The 26,092-nt window shown below is 49.8% G+C and overlaps 1 protein-coding gene across 1 annotated transcript in view; it reads left to right on the top strand.

Moving 5' to 3' along the window:
- AP1M1 (adaptor related protein complex 1 subunit mu 1) overlaps positions 1 to 25,575 on the top strand; it is a 29,229-nt gene extending 3,654 nt beyond the window's left edge. The window contains exons 2-12 of the mRNA XM_081076887.1: positions 2,080 to 2,236; positions 2,797 to 2,864; positions 4,507 to 4,637; positions 5,313 to 5,460; positions 13,975 to 14,101; positions 14,929 to 15,071; positions 15,538 to 15,609; positions 16,272 to 16,430; positions 23,894 to 24,019; positions 24,584 to 24,659; positions 24,764 to 25,575. Coding sequence (XP_080933013.1) covers positions 2,080 to 2,236; positions 2,797 to 2,864; positions 4,507 to 4,637; positions 5,313 to 5,460; positions 13,975 to 14,101; positions 14,929 to 15,071; positions 15,538 to 15,609; positions 16,272 to 16,430; positions 23,894 to 24,019; positions 24,584 to 24,659; positions 24,764 to 24,786 — 1,230 coding nt within the window. The 3' untranslated portion in view covers positions 24,787 to 25,575. The remainder of the gene's footprint in view (positions 1 to 2,079; positions 2,237 to 2,796; positions 2,865 to 4,506; positions 4,638 to 5,312; positions 5,461 to 13,974; positions 14,102 to 14,928; positions 15,072 to 15,537; positions 15,610 to 16,271; positions 16,431 to 23,893; positions 24,020 to 24,583; positions 24,660 to 24,763) is intronic.
- The last annotated feature ends 517 nt before the right edge of the window (positions 25,576 to 26,092 follow it).

Here is a 26,092-nt window from a genome sequence, read left to right on the forward strand (position 1 = left end):
CTCTGAGGGGAGGCAGGGGCAGACAGTAGTTTCATGGGAGAAACTGATTTGACTTTTGTGTAAGAAGACCCTTCTTGCTCTTTGTGGGGAAGGAATTGTGGGTCAAGAGCAACACCTCAATGTTGCCTGCCTTCTCCAGCCTTTGTCCTTTCATCTGGGACCCAGCTCCAAGGCTATCCTCACTTCACCCAACCAGTGCTCCCAAGTCCCCTCGTGACCTGTGTCCCTCCCCCGGTGCCCTCAGCCATACTGGCCCCTCTGCCTATATCCTGCCTGTACCCTCAGGCCTCAGTTTGAAGGTCATGCCTCCAAGGAGACCCTCAGTTCCCCCCAAGCAAATATCCCAGTGTAGAGACCTTATTTGTCTTGGTCACCTGTGTATCCCCAGGCCCAGCACAGTGCCACCTTAGAGGGACACACGGTGCATGCGTATTGAGTGAGTGGACCTCTGTGCATTCCTGGGGAGAGCAAATAAATTGTTCCCTGCTCTTGGAGCACTCTGGGGGTCCGGGGGGTCCATGTGAGTGGCAGCCCCCAAAAGTGGATACCTGGGGAAGAAGGTGGGCCTTGGGAAGCCCAGGAAAACAAGGTGTTCAGCAAGCAGAAGTGGCCCTGCAGGGGGTGAGAAGTGGAGCTAGAATCCTGACTCAGCTTTGCTCACTTGTGACTTCAGGCACGTGGCACCACCTTGCTGGACGTCACCGTCCATCTCTGTAAAAATAACAGTCATACACTCCTGGCAAGGAGTACATGAAGGAGCACATGTGAGTCCTTCAGCTGGGGCCTGGTCCAGTGCCAAGGAGCTTTCCTACTGGGTGCTGGGTACCTAAGAGGCCTGAGCCTCAGCAGGAAGAGGGCACAAGGTCCCTTGCCCACAGCCTACGAAAGAGAAACTAGGAAGAGAAGATGTTCGCTCACTCTCATTTTCTCTCTCCCTCTCCCTCTTCTCCCACTCCTGGCAAGAAACAATAAAGACAGTGATGTGTTTTCTGAAACTACAGGTTCTGAGGCAGGTGGTTCCCAGGTTGGCCAGCTCAGTGCACTGCTAGGTCCTGCAGCTGGCTGTCCCCGTGGGCCCACGAGAGCGGCAGCAGCCCTAGGCAGCGTCTGCAGGCAGCATCTCCAAATAGAGCCTTGCTTAGGCTGCCAAAGCCTCAACCCTCCTTTTTATTCCTTCAGGGAGGTGTAACTTACATGTAACAAACTGGCTTGTTTAAAGCAGTTGTTTGAGGAGTCAGTTATTGTATCTATCCAGGAAGCCATAAGCACACATTCTGTCATTCCCGAAAGATTCCTCATACACCTTGTGTCCAGCCCATCCTCGGGCAACACTTAATGTGTTTTCTGTCACCATTTCCCAAGATTTTATAAAAGGGGACTCCTGCGGGATATGCTGCCCATTGTCTGGTTTCTTTCACATGGCCTAGTCATCCTTCATGCTGCCGTGTGTGACTGGTCGCTCCTCCTCGTGGCTGAGGGGTGACCCATGCTGTGGATGGACATGGTTTGTGTCTGTTCGCCTGTTGAAGGACATTAGCATTCTCTCCAGCCTGGGTCCATTTAAAATAAAGTTGTGAACATTTCACATCTGAGTCTTTGGACGTGTGGTTTCATTTCTCTTGTAAATACCTAACAGAGAAATGGCTGAGGCATAAGCTGGTTTAGCTGTGTGAGAACCTGCCAAACGTTACGAAAGTGGTTGTCCCATCCTGCGTTCCCATCAGCAGTGGCCTAACGTTCCCGATGCTGCGTTTCCAAACCCACAGGCTGTGAAAGAGAGAGACCAGGAGAAGGGCTTTTCTTCAGGCCACGGGGGGGTTCTAGCAGATGTGGACACTGAGCAGCATCCCCCGAACAGGCGCCCTGACACAGGCAGAAGAGCAGGGGGAGTCAGCACAGGGAAGGCTCTGAGAAGATCTGCAGCGAGGGCCCACGGGACGTTGTTGCACTTGGTGTCTCCTGAGCAGTTCAGTTCTGGACCCTGGTCCCACAGCCCCTCCCACCCTCCCCTGGCATGTCTCACCCCCCACCCTAGGCACTGGAAATGAAAGCTGCTCCCACCCTTCCGCCCCCACCCAGGTGCTCATCTGCCGGAACTACCGCGGCGATGTGGACATGTCGGAAGTGGAGCACTTCATGCCCATCCTGATGGAGAAGGAGGAGGAAGGGGTGCTGTCGCCCATCCTGGCTCACGGTGGGGTTCGTTTCATGTGGATCAAGCACAACAACCTGTATCGTATCCCAGGGGAGCTCCCAGGGGACTCCTTCGTGGGCATGTACGTGTGCACCCACACGTGCAACCGAGAGCTGCCAGCACCCGCCCTGGCCTGGCCCAGAGCTGCCTTGGGCACAGCGGGGCCAGGAGGCGCAGCCCTGCCATCCCGAGGCTCCTTGCTGCCTGAGGAGATGGGCGGAGAACCCGTGATGACGAGGGTGATGGGTGTTAGGAGAGGAAAGGGTGTGACTGGGACGTCCTCTGGTCTGGGGATCCACTAAGGTTTCCCTGAGGAGGTGACATCCTGGAGGAGACCTGCAGGAAGGCCAGAGGTCTGCCGGCCAGAGGAGTGGGTGGGCCCCAGGAGCGCTGGGCCTGGGCAAAGGCTCTGCAGGCGAGAGGGAGGCTCAGTCCGGAAGCTGCAGTGGGGGTGGCACGGAGAAGTGATGCATGGTGGGAGTGAGGCTCAGCAGGGTCTTGTAGGACCTCACCTTAAGTGGTAGGAAGTGAACAGCTGGGTGGGGCTGGGGAAGGTGGTGGCCCAGGCCTCTGAATGCTCCTTAACTGTGGCCGCCATGCAGTGGTTGCCACCTCCAAGAAGAATGCATGCGTGTCACTCGTGTTCTCCTTCCTCTATAAGGTGGTGCAGGTGAGTCAAGCCACAGGGGCCCCGGAGGGGTGTTGGTCACCCTGGCTCTGTTGTGTGCCTTCCCTTACCATCCACCCAAGGGCTGCAGCATTCCCAGGGAGTTCTGAGCTGAAACCCCAGGAAGTGGGATAGGGGCGCTCCAGCTGCCCTGTGTGTGGGATTCTGTGGCATTGTTTGCCCCCTGGTAAGGGGAGGAAAGTGAACAGGAGAAAGTGGGGCTCAGAGTAGGGGTGTCCCCTGACCCCGGGAAGAGCAGGTATGCCCCCCAGCTGACTGTGGAAGGATGGAGGCTGGCCAGCTGAGAGTCAGGTGTTGGGGAGGGGAGGTAACCAGGAAGAGGGCAGAGCCAAGCTCTGCTCAGAATCTCCCAGGGGCTCTCAAGGCTTTGGCCTGCTGAGGCATGCCATGGAGAGAGCTCGCACACGTCAGGCCCAGGCTGACAGCACAATGGGGAGGCAGAGAGAGCAGCACGTGCAAAGGCCCTGGGGCAGGAGGACATGTGGTATAGTCAGGGAACATGAGGCAGGCCAGTGTGCCCAGGACAGAGGGAGTGAGGGACAGAATGGGACAGGTCAGTAAGGTGGGTGGGACTGGCCCACAGGTGGGGGTGAGGAGAAGCATGCGAGGCCTAGCGAGTAGTTCAGATTTTATTCCAAGTATAATGAGCAATGGTGGAGGGCTTTAAGCAGGAGACTGCCAAGACCTGATCTGAGTTAAGATGGTCTCTGGCTGCCGAGCAGAGAAAGAATACGGGGGCAGCAGGGAGGTGGCGAGGCTGCTGAAGCTTCCAGAAGAGAAGTGGAGGGCCTGGCTGGAGTGGGGGCTATAGAGTTGACCAAAGTGGAACATTGGACCCCGAGGTCTGCAGTGGGCCCAGGAAAGCTTTCGTACCTGAGCAGCACCTGTGCTGAACCTTGGGGAATGGGCTGTCTGGCAGAGGGCGTGCGGGGAGGAGAGCAGCAAGTGAGCCTGCATTGTGGACCGGCGGTGCTTTCAGAGGCAGGGCCTGGGAGCTGGGAAGTGGGAGGAGGAGGTTCTCCCTGGAGTGTCTGGCAGTTCCTTGCTGCTTTGGTGCCCTTCCTTTGGTATTAGTGCTAATGAAACGTTTCTTCCTTGGCATCCCTTCCTTGAGCCTGTTGAAATGGGAAAGATGCGTCTGCCTGCACAGCTATACAGACTGGCAGCTCAGGGCGAGTCTGAAAGACCACTTATCCTGTCCCCAGTGGCTCTTGCTCCTCACGCGAGTCGCTTCTGACTCAGAGGCCAAGGGTGACCTTTACCGTGGGGATTCAAGAGAAGCTGGGAAGGGGCCCCAGGCCTGGGCATGTCTGTCAGGGAGGGGAGGAGAGCAGGCCACAGGAATGGCGAGGCTTCTGACCAGGCCTCAGAGGACGCCTGCGCAGCCCCCAGCCTGGTTCCCACCTCTCAGGCAGCCACACTGCTGCCCTCATTGCCTGAAGTCAAAGGCCTAGTCCCTCCTTAGCAGTTGCCACGCCTGGACATGGGCAAATGCAGCTTGTGGGCAAAAGGGCTGTTGTCTGTGGGCTGCGGGGTGTGAAGGACAAATGGATCTGTGCAAGTGTTCAGCTCTTCCCCATCCTTCCTCTCCCCCGTCTGCCTGCCCCCACCGCCAACACCACAGGTGTTTTCAGAGTACTTCAAGGAGCTGGAGGAGGAGAGCATCCGCGACAACTTTGTCATCATCTATGAGCTGCTGGATGAGCTCATGGACTTCGGCTACCCCCAGACCACCGACAGCAAGATTCTGCAGGAGTGAGTGTGCAGGCTGGGGGCCCGGGGGCCGTGGCAGTGGGCCATGTGGGGTCCTTTCCCACACAGCATCCCCGCATGGCACGAGCACGTTCCTGTTACTAGGTCTTTATTTTCCATCCACAAAGGCTCACGAAATGCCTGGTGGTTAGGAGTCACCTGCCTTTGTTTTTACTGTCACAAAGGAGGCTGTGATTTAAAAAAAATCTTCCTTCTCCAGAATCCTACCCTTCAAAATAAAGGCCACCGTGGATTAAGCACTTCTTATGCCCTGGGCCCTCTGTGAGCCTCTTACAGTCACTTGAGTGACAGTCTGAGGTGCTGTCTCCCGTCGTACAGGGGAGCAAAGGAACTCTCAGGGAAGCCATGGGTCTTGCCCCTGTCTCATGCCTGGTGCTCCCCAAGTAGGAGCGGGGGTCACCAAGTTACCTTCCGAGGGGGCCAGTCCCCTCTGCATGCCAACACTGGTTTTCCTCACTACCAATGACCCCCGAAATGAATGCTCCATGTTCATCGTAACTTGAATTTGTTGAGTTTTTTTGGAAATCCTAAGATGTCCTTGAATCACACAGCCCCAGGTGAAACCAGAGCCTGCCTTTTCTGGAGCCTTCTACAGTGTGGGGCTGTCTTCAGGAATGTCAGTGTCTGAGATCCTTAACTCTGAGCATGGTCCCCCAGGTACATCACTCAGGAAGGCCACAAGCTGGAAACGGGGGCCCCACGGCCCCCAGCCACCGTCACCAATGCCGTGTCTTGGCGGTCCGAGGGCATCAAATACCGGAAGAATGAGGTCTTCTTGGACGTCATCGAGTCAGTCAACCTCTTGGTAGGTTCCCTTCTTTTCTTTTTAAAAAATGTTGTCTTCTTCATGATTGTTGTAAAGGCAAGTAGACTTTTAAAACTAGCAAAGCCCTGAGAAATGTTCAGGTTCCGTGTGATAGCACATCAGCAGGATTCAGTTTGGACCACTCATTGCAAATTTAGAATCAACACGTGCGCATTATTTTAAAAAGACAACAGTATATACGGTTAGAAGGTGAAGGGCTCCGTGGTAAGAAAGACTACCCCGCTGAAGAAGTCATTGTCGTCCTTTGGGACTTTATTCTGTAGATACACAAACCTAACGTTTCTGTAAAACTGCGAGCAGAAGATGTGGTTCGCCTGCAACTTGGTTTTGTTTTTGTCTTGTTGTTGTTGCTTTGCTGTTTTGTATGTCTTCTTTTATTCCTTTTATTTTTTAAATTATCACCAGGTAAAATTGACCTATGAATTTTAGAGTACGTGCAGATTTGTGTACCCATTACATTATCAGGATACTTACTGAACGGCTCCATTACCTCACAGACTTCCCCTGTGCTGCCTAATGGTGGTCACACCTTCCCGCCTGTCCCCAAACCCTGGCAACCACGGATCTGCTCTCCGTCAGTACAGTTTTGTTTTTTTGAGATTGTCAAATGAGTGAAATCCTACCGAGGTGACCTTTGGAGTCTGGCTTCTTTCACTCAGCATATTGCCTTTGAGAGTCATCCATGTTGCTCCATTTATCGAAAGTTGGTTTTTCATATATTTATTTATATTTTCTATTCTGAACCACAGTGTGTTTATCTGTTCACCCACCGAAGGACATTGGGTTATTTTCCAGTGTTCAGCAATTGTGAATAGCGTTGCTATGAACATTTCGTGTACAAGTTAATGTGTGGACAGAAGTTTTCATTTCTCTAGGGCAAATGCCCAGGGGGATAGCTGGGTCATGTGGTTAAGTGTATGTTTAACTTTATGCGACTTTGCCAAACTGGTTTCCATTGTGGCCACACCATGTTGTATCCCCCCACCAGTAACATCTGAGGGTTTTGGTCGCTCCACATCCATGATGAGTATTTTTATTTTTGTCATTCTAATAGGTACGTAGTGGTATCTCATCATGGCTTTAATTTGCATTTCCCTAGTGGCTCATGACATTTAACATCTTTTCATGTGCTTCTTTGTCACCCATAGATTCTCTTTGGAGAAGTGTCTCTGTGCCTTTGGAGCATTTTTAAATTGGGTTGTTTGTTTTCTGATTGTTGAGTTTTGAAAGTTCTTTATATATTCTGGATGTAAGTCTTTTGTCAGATATGTGATTTGAAAATATTTTCTCCCCATCTGTCATTTGTCTTTTCATTCTCTCAGCAGTGTCTTTCACAGAGCAAACATTTTTAATTTTGAGAACGTCCAATTGATTTTGTTTTGGTGCTGTGTCTGAAAATGCATTGCCAAACCCAAGGTCATATAGATTTTCTCCTAAATTTTCTTCTAAAACTTCTATAGTTTTACTTTTAGGTCTGTGATGAATTTCGAGTTAAATTTTACATAATGTATGAGGTCTATATCCACTTTTTGCATTTGGAATAATATTTTGTAGTTGTTTTATTATCACTTTTTGGAAGATTGTCCTTTCTCCATTGAATTATTTTTGCATTTTTGTCAAAAATCAATGGGCCATATTTGTGTGAGTCTATTTCTGGGCTCTCTATTGTGTTCCATTGATCTATGTACCTATTCCTTCGCTAATACTGCACTGTTTTGATAACTAACTTGTAGTAAGTCTGAAAATCAGATAATGTGATTCTCCCAACATTCTTCTTTTTCAAAATTGTTTTAACTATTTAGTTCCTTTGTATAGAATTTGAGAATCAGCCTGTCTATATCTATAAAAAATTTCCGCCAGGATTTTGATTGGTATTGTATTAAATAACTTAATCAATTTTGAGGGGAAATTGATATCTTTAGTATATTAAGACTCATAACCCATAAAACAGTATATCTCTTTATATTTAGTTTAGGTCATCTTTTACTTCTTTCATAAGTGTTTTGTAGTTTTTACTATGTACATGTTTTGTTAGATTTATACCTAAGTATTTCATTTTTTTGAAGCTGTTATAGATTGTATATTTTTAATTTTATGCAGAATTCACCAGTGAAATTATCTGAGCCTGGAGATTTCTTTTTAAGAATATTTTTAACTACAAATTTCAATTCTTTAAGTTATAGGACTGTTTAGGTTTTCTGTTTCATCTTGAGTGAGTTTTGGTAGTTTGTTGTTTTCTTAAGAAGTTGGTCCATTCATCTAAGTCATTGAGTTTATATGCGTAGTATTGTTTATAGTATTCCCTTATTATCTTTTTAATGTCTGCCGGCTCTGTACTGATATCCTCTCTTTCATTCCTGATATTGGTAATTTATGTCATGTTGCTTATTTTTTGTCAGTCTTATGAGAGTTTCATCTATTTTCTTAATGTTTACAAAGAATCAGCTTTATATTTCACTGATGTTTCTCTACTGTTTTTGTTTTTAATTTCATTGATTTCTGCTCTTTAATGTTTCCTTCACCATGATTTGGTTTTATTTTGCTCTTTTTTCCCTAGTTTCTTAAGGTAGAAACTGAAGATATTAATTTGAAACCTTCTTTTCTAATATAAACATTTAATGCTATAAATTACTCTCTAAGCACTGCTTTAGCTGCATCCCACAATTGTTATGTTGGGTTTTCATTTTTGTGCAACATATTTTCAAATTTGTCTTGAGACTTCCTTTTTGATCCATCGATTATTTAATAAAAGTGTATTTGTTAATTTGTAAATGTTTGCAAATTTTTTTAACATTGATTTTTAATTCCATTATTGTTTGAGAATATACTTTGTATAATGTCAACTCTTAAAAGTTTGTTAAGGTTTGTTTTGTTGTATACAGTGAAAAATTTTTAGTTTTGGAATTAGCCAGCTGGACTCAATTTAGATGCTCCCAATTTTGTTGGCAATATCCAAAGCACCATAGTCAGGAGCCAGTCAAACATATGCCTTCTTCTCTCCATCAGGCCTGATGAGGGTGCTGACCTTGGCCACGTCAGTGTCATAGAGCCTCTTCTCAGCCTGCTTGATCTGGTGCTTGTTGGCCTTGACATCCACAATGAGCACACGTGTATTGTTGTCTTCTGTCTTTTTCATGGCTGACTCGTAGTTAGGGGGAATTTGATGATGGCGTAGTGGTCAAGCTTGTTTCTCCCGGAGGTGCTCCTCTGAGAATGTTTGGGCTGCCTTTGGAGCCACAGTGTCTTGGGCCTTTGGAAGGGGGTGATGTGCAGATCTTCTCTTATTTTTTATTTATTTATTTTTTGTGGCTGTGGATGCTTTTCAGGACTGCTTTCTTTGCCTTCAAAAGACTGTGCTTTGGCTTCGGCTTTGGGAGGGGCAGGGGCTTCCTTCACTTGTGGCGCTATCTTTGTGGAAAAGTTAAGGTTTGTTTTCATGGCCCAAATTATCTCTCACGGTGAATGTTCCATGTACACTTGAATAAAAAAATGTATATTCTGCTGTTGTTGGGTGGAGTGTTCTTTAAATGCTGCTTAAATCCATTTGGTTGAATGGCATTATTCAATTCTTCTAGCAAGTCTTGCTAATTTTCTGTCTACTAGTTTTACCCATTACTGACAGAGGAGTGTTAAAATCTCTAACTGTCACTGTGAATTTGTCTGTCTTTGCTTCACATGTTTTGAAGCTCTGCTGTTAAGTGCAGACACATTTAGGATCCTTATGTTTTCTTGGTGAACTCAGCCTTTTTTCATTATGTAATGGCCCTCTTTATTCCTGGTATTTTTTTTTTGCTGTGAAGTCTATTTTGCTATTAATATTGTCACTCTAGAGTTCTTTTGATTAGTGTTTACACAGTATATGTCTTTCTACCCTTTTACTTCCCTTTTTAAAATCCTCTTACTTTCAACTTCCTACACCATATTTGAAATGAGTTTCTTATTGATAACGTATAATAGGGTCATCTTTTAAAATCCATTTTGACAGTCGCTGTCTTTTAATTGATATGTTTAAAACATTTATACTTACTGTCACTATAAATTTTTTGGATTAAAGTCTACTATTTTATTTGTTTTCTGCTTGTTCCTTCTGTTTTTCATCCCTTTGTTTTCTTATCTTTCTGTGGGTTATTTGAACATTTTTAGTATTTTATTTTGCTTGTTGTGGCTTTTACTGTATTTCTTTGTATAGTTTTTTTAGTGGTTTCTATAAAATACATACTTACCTTCTCACAGTCTACTTAGGACAGTATTTTACTACTTTGATTAAAATTTAGAATCTTTACTACCCATTTATGCTACAGTTGTCCTATGTATTCATCTACAGGCATTGAAACTCCATCAGACAATGTTAAAGTTTTTGCTTTCAGTTGTTAAACATACTTTAAAGAACTCATGAAGAGAATAAGAATAGTCTACCTTATTTACCCAGATATTTACCATTTCTGTTGTTCTTCCTTCATTCCTGATTTTCCAGGTTCCCTTCTGGTATCATTTCTCTTCCATCTAAACCTTATTTTAGCAATTCTTCTAGAAGAGGTCTACTATCTACAAATTCCCTTAGTTTTCCTTCCTCGAAGAATGACTTTATTTCACCTTCATTCCTAAAGGAGATTTTCACTGGATGTGAAATTCTGGGTTGACAGTTTTCTCTAAACACCTTAAAAATGTGCTACTTCCTTCTGGGCTCCATGGTTTGTAATGAGAAGTCTAGTCACTCGTCTAGTTAGGGGGAAATCCTTATTCCCCTATTGGCAACTTATTGTCTCTGGCTGCTTTCCAGATTTTTTTTTTTTTTTTTTGCTTTAGTTTTCAGTAGTTAGATTATGATGTGTCTCGGAATGCATATATTTGTGTTTTTAACATTTGGAATTTGTTTGACTTTTTGAATCTATAGGTTTATGTCTTTCACCAAACTTGGGATATTTTCATTATCTCCTCAAATTTGTTCTAATCGTTTCTCTTTTTTCCTTCTGGACTCCAGTGATGTGAATGTTAAACATTCTGTTATTGTCCCATGAGTCCCCGAGCTCTGTTCATTTTATTCCATCTTTTCTTCTCTCTGTTGTTTTAGATTGAATAATTTCCATTGATCTGTCTTCAAGTTCACTGATTCTTTGCCATTCTGCTACTGAGGCCATCCAGCAAGTTTTTAATTTCAGTTTTTGTGTTTCTCAGTATAAAACTTCCATTTGACTCTTTTTCCTGTCATGTTTCTTTATGAGATTTTTTATTTTAACATTTGTTGCAAGAGTATTTGCAATTTTTATCATAGCTATTTAAAGTCTTTGTCAGTTAATCCCAATTAGCTATGTCATTGGTGTCTGTTGATTGTATTTTCCATGTGAGCTGAATTATCATTCTGTGTGTGCTGAATAATTTTAGATTCTATCCTGGACTTTTTTTAACATTACATTTTAAGATTCTAGGTCTTATTTAAATTATATGGAGAATGTTGATATTTTTGTTTTAGCTGATGGTTGACTTGGTTCGGTTCAGGCCACAAGTTCCAGTCCCCACTTTGGGCCATGAGTGTCAGTTCAGTTTTCATTTGTGATTTGAATCTCCCCGAAGCATGCACTGCTTGGTGGTCAGTCAGGAACTGGGTAGTTTGGTTCTCAATGTCTTTGGTATGCTAATTATGACCCTATCACTGCATGCCCAGTTCTAGAGAGATCTAAAGACATAATCCATGGGGCTGCTTTCCTGAACTCCTCACCCTCTGCTATCTGCCTGGTACTTTCCGGCTGCCTGGGGCTTCCCTTTTGGTTCTGTGGCCAAGCACTTGGGGCCCTAGATCCCCACTCTGTCATACTTGGCTACACTTGGGCCTGAATACTGGGCTTGCCCCACCCTCTCGGAACAGCGGTCAGATTGCCTGGGGCCTCGGGGAGCAGAGAAGGGGGAAAAAGGGGGGATTTCTTTACTCTGAGTGGCAGGAGTTCCCCTTCTGGCCCTGGAGCCAGAGCTAGATGCTTCTGAGAGCCCTGTCTGCACCCAGTACTCACTTCCGCCTCCAGGTTCCTCTGCGCTTTCGCATGGGGGAGAGGGTGCTGCTTATTCTTGGCTCCTCCTGGATTCGCTTGCTGCGCTTTTCAGCCTTCCCATAGTTGCCTGTGCCTAAAGTCAGTGGCAGAGAAAGGATGTAAGCCAACCCCACATCACCCACAGCTGGCCTGTCTCCACATCAGAGATGGCCCCACCTCCACTGTGTGTGAGGCGCATGATGACTAGGCCAGTGCCGTCATGTGGCTCACTTAGGGACGCCCATCCTGACTGTGACACAGTGCAGAAATGAGCATGCTCGTGCGTCCTCAGACGTGTTTCGGGCCTCTCGCTTACCTGGGCAGGATTTCTGGAGGCTGCCTTCCCAGGCGTGGCATTGTTGAAATGCTTCCCAGAGAGAGGCTCCTAATGCACTTCACGAAACTGAATTTGCCTTCTTACTTTTTAAGTCGAGGGGAGAGACAGTGGCTTCACTAACTGCATTCCCCTCCCACCTGAGGACCTTGGTCTGAATTGTTTGTTGAGCCCAAAACATGGTCCATCTGGCTCTGGGGTGTCCTGGGTGGAAAAGCAAATCCCAAGAGCAGGAAAACAGCTGTGTGGGAAAGCGCAGAGAGTTTAGGGGTTTGGGGGCGTCCTAAACTCCCCCATGAGGCTGTACCTAAAGGACTCTGTTCCTCCATACATGAGGCAGCAGGAGGCACGTAAGGACATCCAGGCGTGTTGGAACGCCACCTTCCTAAGTGTGTTTGCAGAGCCGGCGGCTGAGTCAACACCAGCCTTCAGAGCCCAGAAATCTGGATGGCGTAGTACACTTAAGCAGCCGATCCCTCGGCAAACATCTCCTCCTCCATGCCTGCCCCGGGGGAGGCACCGGCTTTGGGCCACTGGTCCCGCCTCAGCTGAGCAGGGCAACCCTGCTGCCCGCAGGGCCAAGATTAGCCTTGTGGGCTGTGTGGTTTTCTGTCTCCACTTCCTGGGTCTGCCTTCCCAGCATTCATGACCTCCCATGTTCAGTTACAGAAGACTGTGCAGTCCCGACTCCTCAAGGGGGAGACAGCCCCCCAGAGATGGGGACCGAGGGGCAGTCACAGTGCAGGGGGAAGCACGGAGGGCCCATGGAGTAAGGCAGGTGGAAGTGGCAGCCAGCCAGAGCCCAAACAGGAGGACCCATGCCCGGTCTACCATTGCTGCTGACTTCCGCCTGCCTTCAGGTACGTCCCTGTGCTGACCCAACAGCGAGCAGCTTGGCACAGCCCCCTCACTAGGAGGGAGACGAGACAGGCAGCCAGGCTGGGGGGAGGCAGAGCAGGCGGCAGCTGATGTGTGCCATGGGTCAGGGAGCTGCTTGCTGGGGTGAGGACAGCGAGAGGCCAGTGTGGCCAGAGTCTAGCGAGTGACGGAAGTGACAGAGCCAGAACCTTCAGGGCCTTCTGTCCTGCTTTGTACCCACGTCGGGGTCATCGCCCACTCAGCGCCTCAGTTCTCTGCTCCTCTCAGAGGAAAAGGGTTTTCATGTGGACATGTGGACAGAATTTCCTGCTTCTTTGCATAAATCGGAAGCTCGGGCCCTCTACCATGTGTGTGGCTGTGTGCCCGAGGAGTGGCCTGGGTGGCCCCAGTCTTGCTTGCTGGTGTGGATATGGCCTCATACAGAGGGGCTCTCTGGGGTGGTGGCCCCAGCGCCCCTGTTATCTGCTCTGTGCCTTTGGAGGGTGGCTCCCCACTCTGTACCTCAGTGTTCTTATCTCTAAAATGGACACAAGGAGAGTAGCTCCAGCAGTCTCTAGGACAGTTTCAGGGTTTGCCCGTCAGCCTGTTGTGAGTTTTAATAGCACTCTCAGATGCCTCCGGTTGGCACATGAGTTACAGGGTTGCCCAAGTCATAGCCCTGACGCACAGACTGTTGAGGGGTGCCGAGATGGACCCTGGCACAGAGCAATGTGTGCGCTGTGCCTGTATCTGTTTAAGTGCGTTGTTATTTTGTATCCGTGGTTATCAGACTCAGGGTAGCCCTGGGGAGCAAGGAGGGGTCAGGGCCAGGAACTCGCATCTTTAACAGGCCCTCGGGGATGTGGGCCCGGTGGCCTCCCCAAACCCCACATGGAGAAACAGGAATCTGTAGAAAAGTAAGTGTGGCCTGCTCCGAGAGAGAGGCCTGGCACAGAGACTTCCAGGTCTTCCCCCGGCATTTAGGGCTCCTCAGAGGGCGCGACGCATGAGAGAGCCCTCAGACAGGATTCCGGGCCCAGGTCACCAGGCCCGTCCCTGAGGGAGGAGCCCCTGTGGCCTGAGGGCTAGAGGGCAGAGCCCACAAGTATCTGCCTTGCTGGCTCTGGCAGAAAGGCTGGATGGGATGGGTGAGGCGCCCCCAGCTTGGGACAGTGAGACGGGAGTTGAGAATGGGGGTGGCCGAGAGGGTCATGCAGCATGGCGGGGGACAGTGGCTGGCAAGCTGGGCCTTCCTTCACCTCCCTCCCCGCCCCCCAGGTCAGTGCCAACGGCAACGTCCTGCGCAGTGAGATCGTGGGCTCCATCAAGATGCGGGTCTTCCTCTCAGGCATGCCCGAGCTGCGCCTGGGCCTCAACGACAAGGTCCTCTTCGACAACACGGGCCGTGAGTACCCAGGCCTGGGGGCCGCTGCACACAGCAGGCCTTGCCCTTGAGGCGACTGCATCCTGAGCTCAAATTAGACCTGAGGGAACATTTACCTCAGTGAAAGAATGTTGATCTCAAGCGCTTGGTTTAAGAACATTTTCATGTTGTGTACAAGACAACTGTGAAAGGTAATACCTGGAAATGATACCTAAAATTAACACCTGATAAATTAATAGAAGGGACCTGGCCTGGAGATAGCACATCCTGTGTGGGCCAGGGCTAGAGCAGCCTGCAGGGTCCGGATTGCTGGGGCTCCGTGGTTACAAACTGGACCACCTGCCTCCCAGCCTGCCATCGGCCAACCGTGGCGGGCGCAGAGGCCAGCATGGTCGGAGCTACCTCCACAGTGGCAGAGCAGCTCCCTTCCTAGGGCTGGGTTCAACCCACACAGCCCATCTGTGGGTGGGAAACCAAGACGGGACCCTAGGACCCAAGGGACGGCGGGGCCAGGGCCCTCGGGAGCCCCGAGCTAGCACCACAAACCCCCCAGCTGGCTTTGTTAGTCATTCAGCAAATGTGTCCCGAGCAGCCACCCTGCGTGGGGATTTGGCGTGAACCAGGCTGAGCGTGAGCCCAGCATCGGGAGGTGAAGGGGTCTTTAGGAGGCAGAGGAGGGCTGGGAGGGTGGAGTGTGGGGGCCAGGGTTGTCTCAGAACCCGGCCCGTTTGGTGTTTAGGGCCCAAGATGCTGTCACAGATTTGGGGGGGGGCCAGGCAGTGGAAGCATTGCTGAGAGTGACCTGGAGGCCTCAGGTCTGTCCCGCCCTCACCCCCACCTCCTCTCAGGTGGCAAAAGCAAGTCAGTGGAACTGGAGGACGTGAAGTTCCACCAGTGCGTGCGGCTCTCCCGCTTCGAGAACGACCGCACCATCTCCTTTATCCCACCCGATGGCGAGTTCGAGCTCATGTCCTACCGTCTCAACACCCATGTGAGTGTGCCCGGGGCCCCCCCACCCTGGGGCCAGCTCTCACCGCCAGGCAGCCATGGAGGCTCCGGGCGGGCTCCTGCCCCCTCCCCATGGGTGGGACAGTCCCCATCCAGGGTGAGGCTCATGGCCACGACGTTACCCCCAGGGCGGGTACTGGGGCTGCCCTGGCTCCAAAGAGCCTATGTTTGAAGACGTGGGGCTCTGAGCTTTGTGAGGGGCCAGGCCCCTTCCCGGCAGCCCCAGCAGCATCCCTGGTGATGTTCTCCGCGTTTTCACGGAGGCCCTTGGCCGCTCTCTGCTGCCGGGGCTCTGTGCTCGGGCCTTTCCTGGTGCAGCTGCGGACTCCTCCGTGAGCCCTGGGCTCACACCTGGGCAAAGGGTCCCTCGCCCTGGTCTCCCTCTGAAATGGGGCTTTTACACCTAGTGCCACGACCAGGTGTGAGTGTCATCTCTACTCCCCCGGCAGGTCAAGCCCTTGATATGGATCGAGTCAGTGATTGAAAAGCATTCCCACAGCCGCATCGAGTACATGATCAAGGTGTGTGTATGTCCTGTGCACAGCATCAGCCTGGGGCAGGACGGTGACGGGGTACGGGGGACAACCCTTCCAGGGGACGGGCTTCCTGTGTCCGGCCTGTCCGTGGCATTTGGCTACGGTTCTCACCCAGGGCTGGGGCTCCTGTGGGGCTCTGTGACTCCCATCCTAGGGGCCTGTGGCGGTCATTCTTACAGCCTCCCTGTGAGCTCGGATTCCGGAGTGGGCCCGGGGCACAGAGGGGAGACACACCGCCCAGGGCCTGGGTGTGGCCGTCGTAGCAGTGGCCTCTGGCCACACAGCCAGGAAGGTCGCTGCCTATCAGGTGGAGCACTCCTGCTACTCAGTACACCCTGTCTAGCCTCGGCCAGCCTTGAGGACACAGACCTTCAAGTCCCAGGAGGCCAGGGCTGGGCTGGAGGGAGGGGGTGGGGAGCCCTGAAGGCCAAGGGATTGAGCAGGAAGGCAGAGACGGAACTTTCAAAGTCAGGCGTAGGGAAGATCTCGGGGCGTGAGAGAGGGATGGGCTGTGCCTGAGAATGGGTGGTTCAGCTCAGTGGAGGGTCCCACAGGCCAAGCTGAGGAACATGTTGTCAACGTGGGGACAGGCTGGCGGGGCTGGGCTACCTCGCCTTCACCCTTTACTGCGTGGGCCTCTTCTCCAGGCCAAGAGCCAGTTCAAGCGGCGGTCGACGGCCAACAACGTGGAGATCCACATCCCGGTGCCCAATGACGCTGACTCGCCCAAGTTCAAGACGACGGTGGGGAGTGTCAAGTGGGTCCCCGAAAACAGCGAGATTGTGTGGTCTATCAAGTCCTTCCCGGTGAGCGCTGTTCTCGGCAGGGCGCCCCCTCCACATGTCCGCCCACATCCCACGTTCCCCCTGTCATGAGTGCCTGTCATTATGGCCCCGCAGCTGCGGGCTCTCCCCGAGCCTCAGGACAGGGCACAGGGCCAGGGTCCTCACCTGGGACTTCCGGGAGGGCCAGAAGGAAGGGTGGATGGAGAGCCGAGCTGCTGGCCAGGCAGGGAGCCTTCTGGGGGCGCAGAGGGTGACTCTACCTTGTGGGCCCCTCCCCACCTTCCTCCTCAGCGTCAGGCAGCGTCCCCTCCCCCTTCCGTCCTTCCTTCTTTCCCTCTGTCTGACACCCTGGTTTAAACTCAGCTTCCCCGAGGGGAACAGACTGTCCTGAAGCCAGAGTAGCACGGGTTTTGGGAATCCATCTCCAGCTCCAGGAACGTGTACTTTGTGCCCCATGCCAGCTCTGCCTGCTGGCACGGCTGCCTGGCTTGTGTTCAGGACTCTGAGCACTTGAGTCTGGGTTTGCAGGAGTCGCTCCCGGAGCACCTGGAAGGCGGGTGTCATCTGTGCTGATTACACTGTCCTCATCTTCTGGAAGGCAGGCTCTCAGCCAGTCGCTGCTTTCCCAGTTCTCCTTTCTGTCTGGACCCTGCAGAGATTGGGGACAATCCCAACTGAGTTAAAGGAGCTGGACATGCAGCCATTCAAGTGCCTTGATTTTTTTTTTTTTTATGTTAGTCCTTTCCCTCAAAAGCATGATATAGTCACATTACAGAAAATATAGGAAATAGAGGCAGGAGAGAAAAAAAACTAATCCTGCCACCATAGTGCAATTGCTCTTAGACTTTTGATGTGTTTCATTCTAATCTTCCTTTCTTTGTGTTTTTGTCTGACATTGTTCTGAACAGGAGTAGAGCCAATCCGGTGGTGGTTACTCGCCTTGCTCATACCAGGCGTTTTCCAGGTCATTGACTGTCTTCTCGGTGGTCGGTTTGGGCAGCAATAGAGTATTCCACAGAGGGGGTGGCAGCCATCCTGGATTGTTGACTCTTTCCACTATTTAAAATAGCATTTATTTTTTTAAAAATAGGTAAATCAGAAGATAAATTGCTTGGTTAGCTATAGAGGAGGAAGAGACATGGCCAAGGGCTAGATCCATCCACCCAGTGTGGACTATACCTTATTTTATATCCTCTGGTGTGTTTCAGTCTAACCTTTGAAATTTTCATTTGACTTTGAAACCATCAAAGTATTTTTCATGAGTGTAAAACAAAAGTAAATCAAAATGGAAAAAAACGAAAGGTAAGGATTTCTAAAAATCAAAAACCAAATGAATTTACCAGTGTATCAAGTTGAGACAACCACACAGAGACAAACTAGAAATGCTGTGCCCAGGAACAAAAACAACTGCAAAAGAACAATTACGTACATACTTGTATACAAATCCTTCCCCCGGCGTAGATTTTCTCCACATCACTGATTCAGCATACAGTTTGAGTTAGGGTTGCCCTTTTTTATTCAGTTTTTAAATGTGTAAATCCCTTATGTGGTTCAAAAGTCTATTTAAAAGAGAGAGAGAGACCCAGAAGTCTCACTTCCACCCCTGACCCCTTAATCCCCCTTTCCATTGTGGAAAACCGTGTTCATTTGTGTCTTAACCGTCTGAAGTGCCTTGATAAAAAGAAACAAATGTAAGTGAGTATATTACTATTGCTCCTCCTTTGTTACCAAAAGGAAGAGAAATACTGGTCTGTCCTTTGCTTTTTTCTCGTAACCATTTAGGAGAAATGGGTACATAAGGAGATCTCCTTGTTCTTTTTTTCCCACTGCATAGTATTCCACTGTGTGGCGTTTATTCCGTCTTTATTCAGTCACCCACCAGGGCATTTATGTTGTTTGTCATGTTTGGCTTTAGCGAGACCACTCTGGTGATTGACCTTGAGCCTATGTCATTCTGTTTACCTGGAGGCGTAGCTTCAGAGTCGATGCCAGAAATGGAATTGCTGGGTCAAAGGGACACATAGCTGAGATTTTGTTGGACTGTTCCCTATGTGGGGCTTGGGCTGTTTTACGTTCCACCAGCTCAATTTTCCAAGCTTCACCTGCAGAGTTGCCATGGAGCTTTCAGACTTCTGCCAACTTGATGGCCGAGACACGGTCTCTGTGCCATTTCTCAGTGTAAACAAGGTGGAGCCCCTTTCCTTACGCCTGAGGACCATTTGCATTTCTCTCTTTGGAAACTGTAGTAGTTGTCTCTTGCTCATTTTTCTGTCAAGTTTGGTCATTTTCTTCTTAGTTCCCAAGAGCTCTTTATATACAAGATGTGATCAAAAAATATGGTGAATGTTTAAGTTCAAAAAAATTTATTACGATAAAAGACATATTGCTATTAATCCCCCTAAAAATACTCCCCCTCGCTTCAAACACACTTATCCCGTCGTTCTTGCCGCTTTCTGAAGTAGTTCTGGAAGTCCTGTCATGAGTGTCTTTAGTTGCACTGTCATGGCTGCCTCGATGTCCTGAATCGATTCAAAACATTTTCCTTTCATGGTCGTTTTGATTTTAGGGAAGAGCCAGAAGTCTCACAGTGCCAGATATGGTGAATAAGTGGATAAAGACACACTGTAATGTTTTTATTTGACAGAAATTGCCGTACCCAAAGCAATGTGTGACAACATGACACAGAGCGTTGTCATGATGGAGGATGATTTACAGCGCACTTTAAAACACACCTCTCAACCATAGCTCATACCTGACAAGTTGAAATTTGTCACACACTGTTACTAAGGTTCCACACACCGCTTCCCTTATGGAAGATCCCTGCCTTTCCGTTGGATGGCACTGGGCAGCGGCACTCACCATACTTTTTTTAATCACACCTCATATGGACAATATTAGTACTTTTTCTTTGATACAAGTTGCAAATGGTTTTCCCCAGTGTGATGTTTATCTTTGACTTTGCTTCTGGTGTTTTTTGCTCTGCAACCTTTTTGGATTGCTTCTTTGTTTCATTATTGTTGTTTAATGTACTCAGATTTCTCAGCCTTTTCATTTTATCATGTCTAGATTTTTTTTAAAGATTTTATTGGGGAAGGAGAACAGGACTTTATTGAGGAACAGTGTGTACTTCCAGGCCTTTTTTCCAAGTCAAGTTGTTCCTTTCAGTCTTAGTTGTGGAGGGTGCCGTTCAGCTTCAAGTTGTCCTTTCAGTCTTAGTTGTGGAGGGCGCAGCTCGTCTCCAGGTCCAGTTGCTGTTTCTAGTTGCAGGGGGCACAGCCCACCGTCCTTTGCGGGAGTCGAACCCTTGTGGTTGCGAGGACGTGCTCCAACCAACTGAGCCATCTGGGAGCTCAGTGGCAGCTCAACTCAAGGTGCCAGTGTTCAATCTTAGTTGCAGGGGGTGGAGCCCACCATCCCTTGCAGGACTGGAGGAGTTGAACTGGCAACTTTGTGGTTGAGAGCCCACGGGCCCACGTGGGAATCGAACTGGCAGCCTTCGGAGTTAGGAGCACGGAGCTCTAACTGCCTGAGCCACTGGGCCGGTCCCTCATGTCTGGATTTTAAATCATGCTTTGAAAGGCTTCCCATTCCCAGTTATAAAGGAATTCACCCCTGTTTGCATCTAGAGCAGGGGTGTCCAAACTGCGGCCCGCAGGCCAACTGCGGCCCACGATCCATTTTTTATTGGCCTGCAGCAAATTCCAAAAATATATTTAGTTTACTTAAATAAACTAGGTGAGGCAATACGCACTTCACCTCAAGTGAGTGGCCCGGCTGTTTGTGTATTTTACTGCATATGGCCCTTGGTGAAAAACGTTGAACAAAGTTTGGACACCCTTGGTCTAGAGCCTACCCAGTGGCATTTTTAACCTTAGATTTGAGGTCCTTTCAGGGCATGGACTGGAAAATGGGGTGAAGTACAGATCCAGTTTGATCTTTTTCCAAATGGCTATCCAGTTCCCAAACAGCATTTACTAGAAAGTTCATCGTTTCCCCAGTGGTTTGAAGCACCACCTTGGTCACATTTCAAATTTTCAGGCAGCATTGTGTCTCTTTCTGAACATCTTGTCTGTCTACCATGCAGCAAGGCCACAGTTTAACCTGGGGCTTTATTCTGTGTGTTTGTATCCGATAAGACCGCCCCCACCCTAACTCCCTCACCCCCATCGCTCGTCTGTTTCCTGGCAATTCTTGCTTGTTTCATTTTCCTTATGAATTTTAGAATCAGTTTGTTGTACTAAATTAATAAGTTAATTGGGAAGAATTAACACCTTTATGAGGCTGAGTTGTCCTGTCTAATCAATGGCTTTGTCCCAGTGTCGTCTTTATGCTTTTGGGGAATGTCTTAACGTTTACCTCATGTGGACTTTCCCATAGTTAAAAAAAATAACTTTTATTGAAGTACAGCATGCATAAAAGTACACAAATGAATTGTGATGAATTTTCTCAGAGTGAACACATCCGTGTACCTGGAACCAGGTAACAGCCAGAAAACACTCCACCCAGGACCCCCAGTTTTTGTGCATTTCTCATTAAGAGGATTTTTAAGCTGATGTTTTGGTAAATGGGGCCTTCTCTTCCATTCTCGCTTCCAACAGGTCACTAATGTTTATGTGGCAATTTTATATCCTTGTACCCTACTGGATTTTTTGTTTGCAGTAGTTTTTCTTTTGCTTCTCAGATATCCTTTCATATCATTTGCAGCCAGATCAGTTTCCCCTCCTTTTCTCTCCTATCCTTGGGCGTTTGATGGCCTCTGGCATCTCATTGCTCTGCCTCCAGGGCCTCCCGTGGTGGTGGAGAGAAGGGCCTCTGGCATTGTCCTTGACTGGCGCCACCAGGGTTTCCCCTCCAAGTTCAATGCTGCTTTGACTGTGAACAAAGTCCAGCCCTTCTTTGCTGTGTTTTTAGCACAAATGGGTCACAGACTTAGCCGACTGCTTCTTCAGCATCTTGTTCGGTTTAGCTCTATTAATGGGTGAGTCTCAAACCATCAGTGCATTCTGATAAGCTCCACCCGATCGTCGTCTGTGTTCTTGCTAATGTGCCTTTGAATTCTGTTGGTGAACACTGTTGTGTTTAGGATTTTTGCATTGCTATTCATAACTTTCTGGAACCAGAGGGAGATTGAGTTTTGTTGGGACATTCTCTATCGGGTATCAGTGTTATACCCATTTCACAATTTTTTTGTCTCCCTTTTTCATGCTGCAGAATAGTTTAAGCTTGAGATTATCTGGTCTTGAGATGGTGGATAGAACTCAGCTGTGTAACCATCCAATCTCTGCTACTTTCTCTATCTCTTGGAATGGAAATTGGGCCATTTAGAGTTTCTATTTCTGTTCAAGTCATTTGAGTAAATTATCGTTTCCTACAAAATTATCCGTCCTAAGCAGATTTTCAACTTTATCTACACAAAGTTATAGAAAGTGTTTTTCCTCCTTATAATAGTTACTTCTCTCATATTTCTTATTTTGTATATTTGTGTCTTCTTTTTTCTTGATAAGGTTATCTAGTGGTTTGTCTTTTTTTTTCATATTCACTTTTGATTTGTTGTAATATTTTCCCATTTTATAAGTCTTTAATTTCTTAGTGTTTTTTGTTCTAATTCTAACTTTTTGAGTTAGATATTTTAATTCGATTATTTTGTCTTTAAATTTGTATGGAGTAGGTACTTAGACCACGAATGTTCCTCTTGAGCCCTGTCTTAGGTGTATGACCCATAGAGTCTGACATGTAATATTTGATATCATCATTATCCAGAAATTCCGTAATCAAATAGAGAGTTGTGTTGTTTAGTTTTGTTTTTAATTTCCTGGTGGAAGGGCCTTTTGTTTCCATTTTCTCCTCACTCTATAGATTTGGTACCTTAAAGTCAGAGAATGTTATTTATACTCTTACTGCTTCTAGAATTTATTGAAGTGTTCATTGTGCCAACATAAGGTCAGAGTTTGTCAAGATCCCACATGACTTTGAGAAGAAGATAAGGTCTCTGTTATTGGGGTAGAGAGTTTGACACGTATGCCCATGAGGTTCATTGTGCTGTGATGACACCTGCTGGCTCAGCGCTGCCTCCTCTGGTTCCCTTTGCGTCTCTCGCAGCCTCTGCTTTACAAAAGTTGCTGCCTTGTGATGTGGTGCAAAGATACTCATAACTATTATATCTTCCCTGTGGATTGTAGGACTGTGGCCTGTAATTCTTGCCCTGAACTCTCCCTGTGACAGCAGCCCCTGCTCTGTTTTGTTTGCCTTCACCTGTTCTTCCTGCTGGTTTAACCTTCCTCTGCTTTAGCAGCATAGAGTTGGGTTTTGGTCTGTGAGCCAACCTGTAATTCTTTCCCATTAATAGAAGAATTAAACCCACGTATGTCAACATGACTGATTCGAGGTGGGTGTGCAGACTCCCCCCACCCCAGAAGGGCTGCTTCTTTGCACATTCTTTTGCTTTCAGTTTTCCTTATCTTTATAAGTCTCGGATTTTTGGTCCTGTTATTGTTTCATACACAAGCTGATGGAGCTGATTTCATTTCTTTGCCACTTGCTCTTTGCCACTTGTCTGTTGCTGAGACCACATTATTCTCCCCTCATTGTCCCAGAGTCTTTACTCAGCATGTGTCGGAGTCAGGCAGAGTCCCTGTTCTGTCATCGGCCCTGGAGGCCATGAATAAAGAGTGACCACTCCATCCCGGCAAGGGAAGCATGAGCCCAGCCCTGGGAGCCATGGCTCTGCCCAGCGTGCGAGCACAGCTCCCATCCTGGTTGGCAGCCCCTCCTTCTGCGAGAGCCCTGGGGATCCAAGACAGCAGTGTCCCACGCGTGGCAGGACCTGTGCTTCGCCCTGCTCGCCCTGCTCTGGGCAAGACGCACTGGGAGCTTGGACAGCCAGGCCAAGATGCCTTACTCCTTGTGGCCAGGACTTGGCTTCCGATCATTCCTGGCCCTGCTCCGAGAGTCATTGCTTCGCTTCCGGGCCCAGAGCCACACCTTACTCCCCCTCAGGTGCAGGACCTGCGGCCAGCTTCTCAGTCAGACCCCAGCCTCAGCCTCTTTTGTTACCGCTCCCCGTTCCGTTCCGCATTTTGACAGTAGCCTTTTGCTCTCACATGTTGCCCTGATGCTGGGCATGTGGGGGGTTCTCTCAGACTCTTCTGCTGTTCTCCCTCCGTTCTTCTTTCCCAAGGCTTGTTGGTCAGCATTTTCCTTGAAGCAATTAGTCTCTCTCCCTGGGAGCTTGTGAGCCTTTCTCTTGATCCTTAGAATTCAACGATTTTCCCCAGCATGGCCTCTGACCTGCCCGTGGGGCAGGTGGGGGAAGTTTGTAAGGCCTGGAGGACATGTGTTAGAGGAGCTGGGGTGCTGGGTGACTGCTGCTCACACAGGAAAGGGCTCCGAGGCCCGACTGGCAGCCTGCAGTCTCCAGGGCCAGCTGTTGGCCAGGCTGGGCGAGGGCCGTGGCCTGACCGTCCCACTCTTGTCTGCTCCGCCAGGGCGGCAAGGAGTACCTGATGCGGGCCCACTTCGGCCTGCCCAGCGTAGAGGCTGAGGACAAGGAGGGCAAGCCCCCGATCAGCGTCAAATTCGAGATCCCCTACTTCACTACCTCTGGCATCCAGGTACGTGCCAGACAGGCCCCGCGAGCCTCACGGGCCCGGAGGGTGGTAGGTGACACACAGCAACGCGGCCAGCTTAGGAAAGGGTTCTCGTCAGCTTGTCGCCGGCGCCGTGGTGCTGCCCCAGCTCTGCCTCTCCCGTGGGCCGCCTGCGCCCCGACAGAAAGAGGTCCACACTTGTCTGCTCCGACCCAACCCTGTGCTTCAGCTCCGAGCCCAGAGACACATTCAGCCCCCGAAACTAGAGTTTGAGCCTCTAGTGTTCACACGCTTGTCTCATTGGGGCCTGTCTTCCTGGGTACTTCCATGAAAAACCTGCTAGGGGAAGAAAACCCGGGACTTCTTGGGGAATCTGCTGGCGGCGGGGTCTGTGAGCACACATCCTGGCTCTTCGCTGCACCTTCTAGAGGCAGCTCTGCCCCCCCACAGCCTTCGCGTGGAGCAGACAGGCCTCCATGGCCTGTGCTCACCCACTCATCCAGCGCCCCCGCCGCAGGCCCTGGGGGGATGCTGGGGGCACGGGGTGGGCAGCGTGGCGCGCTCAGGGCTCTGGTCCCTGTGCCCCAGGTGCGTTACCTGAAGATCATCGAGAAGAGCGGCTACCAGGCCCTGCCGTGGGTCCGTTACATCACTCAGAACGGAGGTGCGTGCAGCCTACTCGTGGGGTAGGGGGTGGGCGTCCTAAGAGGGTCCCCAGTGGCCTTGCGGCTGCCCCCAGGGTGGCGCTCACAGATACCTCCCTCCTAGATTACCAGCTCCGGACCCAGTGAGAGGACAACGCCCCACCTCTGGTGCAGGGACTCCTGCCGGAGGCTCTGGGAGGAAGGCCTGCCAAGCCCGCCTGAAGGAGGAGGGCCCCCCAACACTGGCCACCCTGGGAGACACCTCCTCCTCCAGGCGCACCTGCTCTGCCATCACCACTCACTTCCAAAGCCCCTTCTGCCAGGAGAGGCTCATCTTCCAGACGTCCTGTCTGTTTGCCCCCCCCACCCCCCTGAGTCAGTTGGGGGGAAGGAAGTGAAGCCTTTCCCCCCAGAAGTCACATGCTGTTCAGCTCCCTGGCACCCAGAAGATTGGGAAACAACTTGCCCGGCTGCACGGCCGCATTGTCTGTTCCCATGTTGTGGTTCAGGAGCGTCTGGGGTTTTGTCTTCTCCCTTCCTTGCCGTTTGGGAACCTTGTCTGCGCCCCCAGTCCTCGTCCTGAAACTCTTGGACAGCACTTAGTGAGGACAGGACACCCGCCCCCTGCCCTCCTTCCTCCCATGGTGGGTCTCCCTCCACGGAGGGCCCGAACCCAGCACTTTGGCCTCTGGTGGCTCCTGGCCTGGACCCACTGGCTTCAACGTGTCGCCTCCCCAGGGCCAGCCTGTGCCACACGATGCTGTCATGCAGCCACATCAGTGTTTGTCCCATCCCGGGAGGTGGGTGTAGCAAGGGCCGCTGGCCTTGGAGGGTGGGGGGCACGGGTCATCCACAGCTGTGCTTGGTTACCTCCCCCATCTGTGTTCGTGTCATAATTACATTAAATTTCATTAATGAAACCTGCCTTTCCTCGGGTGCAGCGTGGTGCAGACTCCTCCCGGGTGACCTGGGGAGGTACAAGTCTCACGCCAACCTGTGTGTGGCCTGCATATGTCACCTGCATATGTCACCGGCTCCCAGAGCCTCTGCCCCCCAAGTAAAGTGGGAACAGGCAGAGCCATTGCATTGGCCCACCAAGACCACCCTTCCTGGGGGGTACGCAGGCTAATCCTTCTTCTCTCATCCGAGAGGGGAAGCAGCGCCACGCCTCAGATGCCAGCAGCTTGCCCCCATCCCTCCTGACCGGACGGTCTTCCTCAGAGTGTGGGCCTTGCTCCAGCAGCAGCAGTGTCCCCTGCGAGCTCATAGAAATGCATGTTCATGCCCCCCCCCAACTTTCCAAGGCAGTGAGGGCGGGGCCCAAGAGACCTGTTAGCAGGCTCCACACGTGATTTGTGGGCGCACTGGAGTCAGAACCACTTTCTGGTCCACAGAGGGGAACGCAGCAGGCACATGGAAGGAAAAGCCTCCTCTTCCCACCCCAGGGACCTGC

Source organism: Rhinolophus hipposideros (genome assembly GCF_964194185.1).
Source record: "Rhinolophus hipposideros genome assembly, chromosome: 16".
Lineage (NCBI taxonomy): Eukaryota > Metazoa > Chordata > Mammalia > Chiroptera > Rhinolophidae > Rhinolophus > Rhinolophus hipposideros.